We start from the raw sequence: 6936 nt of genomic DNA on the forward strand, positions 1-6936 counted from the left end.
GAGTTCTCGGCGATAGGAAATTATTTGGCCTCCATCGTATATGCATAAAAGAGGCATATATATGACTGCAAGCTAATAATTGCAATTAAATTATTTAAAATAGTTAGCTCTAGCTCTTCTTCTTGTTCTTCGAATAATGATAAATATAAATTGTCCGTAGTCTATAATAAACATCGATATTTCGGGAAATTGATAAATTGATAAAAACATCGATGCATCGATGTTAACATCGATGTTTCGGCACGTCTAGTTGCTACGAAAGTCGCGCGAACGCCGGTAACGGAAATTCTCAGCAAACGCAGCGCAACGTCGTTTTCGCGTCGCCGTCGACGTCGGCGTTGTGTCGTCGCCGCAGCAGCAGAAAATAAAAATAAAGTAGAAGAAAAGGAATAGAAATAACTGCATACGAAATACATCGAAATAAAAACGTAGTCGCTTTTATTGAAACCCACAACAAACAAAAGCCGAAACGAAGAAAGTGAGCACACATTTGTTGTTGGTGTGCCAAGCGAATTCCACACGCAGCCGCAAATTGTATTAAATTCGAATTGTTTAATTTAATTGTAAAGGTTTGTCCACAACAAAACGGAGCTGACGAAAATTGCATTTATTTATGTTTAATTCGAGTGTTTCCGTGTGTGTGTGTGTGTGTGCTATGTGTTTGCGTGTGTCTTTAACTTGATTTCTTTTGCTATTATCCTTGGCGTGTCTGCCGCTCTCTATGCCACCCTCTCTTTTTGCCCGCTCTCTTGGCGCAACCCTCTTTTACCGTTTTTTGCTTATTTTGTTGTGTGCCAGATGTGTTCGTAAGGGAACAAGAATATTAACCCTTGATGGACCTATTTTGCAAAATAGTACAAAAAACAAAAACAAAAACTATAGTTGTCCTATGAATTTGAAATACAACTGTCATATTGTAAAATTGTCTCTTTATGAAAATTGCACTTTGAGTTATCTTTTGCATCTTAGTTTTGGGAGTTAATTTTGTGTTCTTATTTAATATTATTTTATTTAAATTGAAATCAAGCTTTTTTTTAAATATCAATGGGTGTTCTCGAACTAAAATGACGCGCAAGTGTTAAAACTGAAAATGGAAATAGTGGCAGCGAACCGAATAAAGGAAATGGCAAACAAATAAAGAATTTATTTAGCTGATTATATGCAGCATTCAGATCGAGATTCAATAGCATATCAATTGATAGTATCTCATTGATAGTATCTTTTAAAACCCGTAGAAATACACAATATGGAATGCTAAATTCCCATTCCTTCGTTTCTCCCCCGTTTTGTTTTGTTCCGTTTTTCGCCGCTGGGCGCAAATTTAAATTGATTTTTTCTCTTTCTTCTGGGCGGCTGCACATACAGCTGCGGTCAAGATATTAGCATTAGTTCGATTCTTTATCAATATCATGTGCACTCTTTCACAAAACATTATATTAGCAAATATTTACTTATAACTTTTATTTTGAGCAAAAAATTTAAAAAGGGATCTTACTTATTCTATACAAGTTTTGCTTTAAACTTCAACTGCTTGCTATTATTTTACCCTGAAGTGTAGTATTCATAACTGTGTGCTTGTGACGTTGTGGTTTGTTGCACTCGCATAATTGTCATATTATTACTTGCATAAAAGAGTGAGCAATAAAAGTAGTGGAAGGAACAGGAGAAATGGCGTGCAACACACAGCAATTGCCCATTTCCCCTTTCTCCCACTTTATCAGCACTTAACACTTCACTAGCCCAAAAACATAACAAAAGAACGGTGCTTGTAAAACTGTAAGAATTAGCCCTTTAACACCCAGTTCCACTGTTCTTTGTTTTGATTGCCAATAATTTGGTTTATAGTCTTGAAACTTTTTTTTACGAATACTTACAAAGATATTCAAGATATTCTTGTATATTTGAAATACAATTATCGTATCTAACTTATAAATTTTCTCTTTTCAGGACATCGATATCGGAACAACAAGGATACCCACACACAAATCACACCTAAAAGACTGCAATCTGCCTTAACCATTGGAAAGAAAGACCCATACAGGGCAGATAATCCGGCGAAGCAAGCAAGAAAGTGCGCAGATTGATCCCGGCATCTGGGTCCAGGATCTGAATCGGTTGAATCACTAAGCTTAATCGGTATCATAATCAAATGATCACCATGACTTCGTTCATCGAGCTGCTGGGACTTTTCTTGCTGCTTATGCTGCCATTCCTCTACGAGACCAATCACATATTCCGATACTACTTCAAATTCCTGATGTACTACGGCATCGTATCGTTCAACTCGATCATCCTCATCCCGGCATTCCTCACCCGACCCTGCGATGTCCGCAATCTTCTGTAAGTAGTGCAAAATATATGAATATTTCAAATATTAATAACTATAGCACGTTAGAAGAGAACTCCCATATCTATTGAGTTGAGTTCAGCATGTTTTGATTTAGCGTTAATGGGTTGCCCATCTATATCAATAAAGCACTCGAGGGACTGATTGCCCATCAACACAAACACAGCAAATTTTAGACTCATCGATTGGTAATAAACAAAAGCATTTGCTAAAGTGCTTCCCATCACGCCTAACTATGAAACTATATAAAAACTATATCTTATTTTATAATGCTTAAAGCCAAAGACTTTTTTTCTTTTCTTTATCAAATCAAACATATTTCCAATGGTGATGATATCACCATTACTTTATTCCAACACCCCTTAAATTGCTTGCAAACCCAAATAATACCAAACTTCATGACAAATTCATGACAATTTTGGCATCACGCCACCGCAAGCACTGTTAAAGTGCTTAAGACAATCAAATTGGTGGTAAATAATGCATTGTATTGGCTTGGACGGGCTAATAGAGTAATTGCGGTATCACCAACTTAATTTCAACCCAAAAGAAATGGCTTATCATTGATGACCGCAGGTGGGCGTCCTTTTCGAAACGGTCTCCTTGAGTTCCCAAGGCGAATGCGTCAATGACACATACAATTTTAATTGGCCATCAATATTAACAAGGGCCCAACTGCGGAGGAGTGACTGCAGGTGTCCGCAATGCACTTCGGGCCAACTGGACAACTGGCCAACTGTCACTCAAGGCCCCAGAATGTCCAAAAGCCACAAAATTATTGTACACTTGAAGAAAAGGAGACTTAGTTATTGTGTATGCTTTATACACACCTCAGAACTAGTCACTTTAAATTTATTTATTATGATCATTTTCAAACTTGCAACATCAGACATTTAATCATCTAAACTTTTGAATCTCCAAATAGTTTAGTAGTCCTTTACGACTCCATGAAAACATACGCTTCTACCATAAACTGTGCCATCCGTCAATAAGTTGAAAGATATAGATTTATTGTTTGATAAACTTATGTTTATGATGTTTGCGTTACCAATTCCGGTATCGGAAATTGAATTTGTGACGAATTTCTTGCCAATTGGCCGTTGCGATAAGGTTTTTTTTATGGCACCCTCGCGGGTTTTGTGGCCCATGGTTGTTACCCCTATTGTTGCTAGCTCAGTAAACTGATTTTCCAGAGTAATTTAATCACTTGGAAACTATAAATGTAAAAAATACATACAAAAAAACAAAATGCAATGGGTATCGTACAGTTCTGACGTCGTTAAATTCGTAATTATATTTTCTAGTGATTTTAAGTGCGGCCAGTGCCTAGGTGTCGCCAGTCCAAGGACGAAATTTTCGAGGGGAATTGAAACGGACTGTTGTGAATCTGGAAAAAGGGTACTGTACTGCGAAAGCAGTTGCACGCAAGTGGAAAAGCTGGGGAAACCGAATTGTGTTCCCAATGCGGTGGATTTTTTTTTTTTTTTTTTACATTTTTTTTTTTTTTTTTTTTTTTTTTTTTTTTTTTTAACATTTTGGTATGTGGTTAGTGCACCTGGTAGCTTTTCTCGCCACCTCGGCGACTCAAATAACCATTTGCATTAGACAACAATGAATATTTGATATCAGGGGTGGATTACTACAAGTCCAGGTAGTCGCACATACAAATACCGCTCACCTAAATCAATTATGCCTCTGTCCAACTATTTTATGCAGTTTATCGATCCATTTTCGGAGGCGAGAAATAAACGAGAATTCCTAGTAAACAGTGTGCACCCTCCCAGGGGTATAATTTATACAGTTCCCGAGCTGTAATTACATGCTGCATGACTAGCCGGCTTAGTTGAGCTCAGGTGGAATGGGTATCATCCCGGCGACAAGGTAGAAATCAGAACTACGCCTCGATGGCTGTCAACTTGATTAAATAATGGTGCACTCACAATTGGCCGGTGGATCATCACCGGTGTGGGAAATTGTTATGGGATATGGATTTCAGAAAATAATATAATCTCTATCGAAGAAATCAATGATTACAATGTTTCTAATATATTTTCGAACTTTTTTTGTTTGCAGATGGGCGAGCACCTGGTGCCACCGCGTTTCGACGTTGATTGGCCTGCGATGGGAGCTGCGCGGCAAGGAGCATTTGGCCAAGGACCAGGCCTGCATCATTGTGGCCAATCACCAAAGCTCGCTGGATGTGCTGGGTAAGCCTATAGGTTCCTCCATGACCATGACCATCAATCCATCAATCAAGCAGTGAATTTAAAGTGGTATCTCAATGATGCCAACTAAATGAGGCTTTCTCGTTATCATTCGCAGGCATGTTCAACATCTGGCATGTGATGAACAAGTGCACAGTGGTGGCCAAACGAGAGCTCTTCTACGCCTGGCCTTTTGGCTTGGCGGCATGGTTGGCTGGCCTAATCTTCATCGATCGTGTGCGCGGCGAGAAGGCGCGCGAAACGCTGAACGATGTGAACCGGCGCATCAAGAAGCAGCGTATCAAACTGTGGGTTTTCCCGGAGGGAACGCGCCGCAACACGGGCGCACTGCATCCGTTCAAGAAGGGCGCCTTTCACATGGCCATCGATCAGCAGATACCCATCCTGCCGGTGGTCTTCTCCTCCTACTGCACATTCCTCAATGACAAGAAAAAGATATTGAATTCGGGTCGCATTGTGATTACCACGTTGCCGCCGGTTAGCACCGAAGGACTAACCAAGGACGACATCGATGTGCTAATGGATCGTGTTCGCTCCCAGATGATTGAAACCTTCAGGGTCACGTCCGCGGAGGCGTTGCAGCGTTACAAGCCCATAAAAAGGGGAGGAATTCCAGCCGCCTCATCAGCATCAACATCCTCCTCCTCCACCACAACAACAGTGGCTTCTCCGGGAACTGCTGCCACCCCCGTTGCGGATGCGGCGGTGGCTGCCGCAGCTGCCGTGGCCAGTAACAGTTCGGCATACGGTCAACCGCCGGGCTACGGAGCCGGAGCCGCAAAGGCCAGCTTGCTCAAGACACTTTAGGCGATGTAGCAACTCAATCCATACACACACGCAGCCACACACTCATATCCAAAAATACGAAACACCTCATGGCGTAGCTGGAGTGCCACGTTGGGGGCTTTTAGTTGGACACGTCAACCGGCAATCAGCTTTATTTGGGCCTATTTGGGAATTCTGTAGTCTACAGTTGTGCAATTATCGTACATGTGCAGTATTTGTTTTGATATTATTGTTTGAAGTCCACACTATGTTTTCTCATCAGTTTATTGCATATTATTCGTAATTTATTTCTCAATTCGTGTAGAACTAAATTATTTTTTAAGTTATTTTTTATGTCCTGCTTTATGTAACCAATTGATTGAAAGCAAAGGAGAAAACAGCAATCGATTCCAATTTTATTTAGTTAACTGAAAAAAATAAGTTAAAATTGCTGATTACTTGTAAATACCAAATCCGTACCACTTTAAAACAACGAATTAAGAAAAGTATTACCACTTTAAATAATTTAGCAATATGGATTTTGATAGTGCGCTAGTCTTATCTGAAAAGGTCAAATCCCAAATAGGTCTAAGTTAACACACTTTTTCGAACATAAATCAGCTTTGTTTGCATCATTTTGTAGATTTACGCACTTGCATAATATTTTAGTCACATCCAAATGCTTACGAAAAAGTGTACTTCAAAAGCCAATTCCATGTTACGATTTCGGCTACAGTCCACGCAGCAACACATCCACTCACATCCAAATAGTTTGACTAATTCAGGCACCAAAATGAGTATTAGGAGTAGCAACCACAAAACTGCGACCCTCGACTGTCCGACTTTAACTCTTTCTTAGGCAACACATACCAAAAAGCAACTAACAGCGAACCAAAAACATTAACTCTATCCCTTACACGATGCAACAGGAAGCGAAGAACATGTCCAACTCGAAATGGCTGGGATTGTTAGGGGATTGTTAAAATCCAAGCCATTTCGATTAGGTTTTTATGCCCCCACATTATATGATAGTTCCATGATATCTTTTGCTCCTGTTGCCGCCTGTTCTGGTTAGATGATTACACCAAATAATATGTAATTATAATTAAATAAATATCTAAACACACATTGTGAATGATTAATCTTGCAAACGACATTACATATGCTATGTAGGCCGAATTCTGGTCGATTTTTACAATCGACCACTTGGCGAGCAGTTAACGAACTTCTTTTTTTTTATAAGCCATACGTATTTTATTTTTACAAGACATTCCCTAACTAGGTTAGGGTTCCCATTAAAGCCCTTACTCGCTTGTAATTGAATCCAGAAACGGATTCAATGTACTTTTTATCTAATATCACCTCATGGCATCTAAGGAATTTAAGGGATCTTTGAACTAACACCTATTTGTGTATTGTATTCAACTATATTGTGAATTGTGTACCATCTGTGTGGTAAAGTGTTAACATAACTTTGTAAATACTATGCGGTTTACTTTAAAGACAAATCAAAAGCGATAGTGCGAAAGCAAAGGAAACAATTAAATACGAGTATAATAAATATTTTTTTCAAATATTTATGCTTGTTTCTTCTGGTCT

General features: G+C 39.2%; 1 protein-coding gene across 2 annotated transcripts; it reads left to right on the forward strand.

Annotated features, from left to right (window-relative positions):
• Positions 1 to 254: 254 nt before the first annotated feature.
• On the forward strand, positions 255 to 6915 carry LOC117148318 (1-acyl-sn-glycerol-3-phosphate acyltransferase alpha). Of its 2 annotated transcripts, none has more exons than XM_033315649.1 (4): positions 255 to 569; positions 1948 to 2340; positions 4421 to 4554; positions 4670 to 6915. In XM_033315649.1, the coding sequence occupies exons 2-4, from the start codon at positions 2150 to 2152 to the stop codon at positions 5377 to 5379; spliced, it is 1035 nt and encodes a 344-aa protein (XP_033171540.1). In that variant the 5' UTR covers positions 255 to 569; positions 1948 to 2149; the 3' UTR covers positions 5380 to 6915. The 2 variants fall into 2 exon arrangements, with proteins under 2 accessions (XP_033171540.1, XP_033171542.1); XM_033315651.1 differs by having other exon boundaries at positions 255 to 478.
• The last annotated feature ends 21 nt before the right edge of the window (positions 6916 to 6936 follow it).

Source organism: Drosophila mauritiana, chromosome X (genome assembly GCF_004382145.1).
Source record: "Drosophila mauritiana strain mau12 chromosome X, ASM438214v1, whole genome shotgun sequence".
Taxonomy (NCBI): domain Eukaryota; kingdom Metazoa; phylum Arthropoda; class Insecta; order Diptera; family Drosophilidae; genus Drosophila; species Drosophila mauritiana.

What these genes read in the sequence shown, in the direction of transcription:
- LOC117148318 (XM_033315649.1), top strand. Translation starts at nt 2,150, where the DNA reads ATGATCACCATGACTTCGTTCATCGAGCTGCTGGGACTTTTCTTGCTG. An exon ending in TGCGATGTCCGCAATCTTCT is followed by an intron (nt 2,341 to 4,420) that starts GTAAGTAGTGCA and finishes TTTTGTTTGCAG; the next exon opens with ATGGGCGAGCACCTGGTGCC. An exon ending in AAGCTCGCTGGATGTGCTGG is followed by an intron (nt 4,555 to 4,669) that starts GTAAGCCTATAG and finishes TATCATTCGCAG; the next exon opens with GCATGTTCAACATCTGGCAT.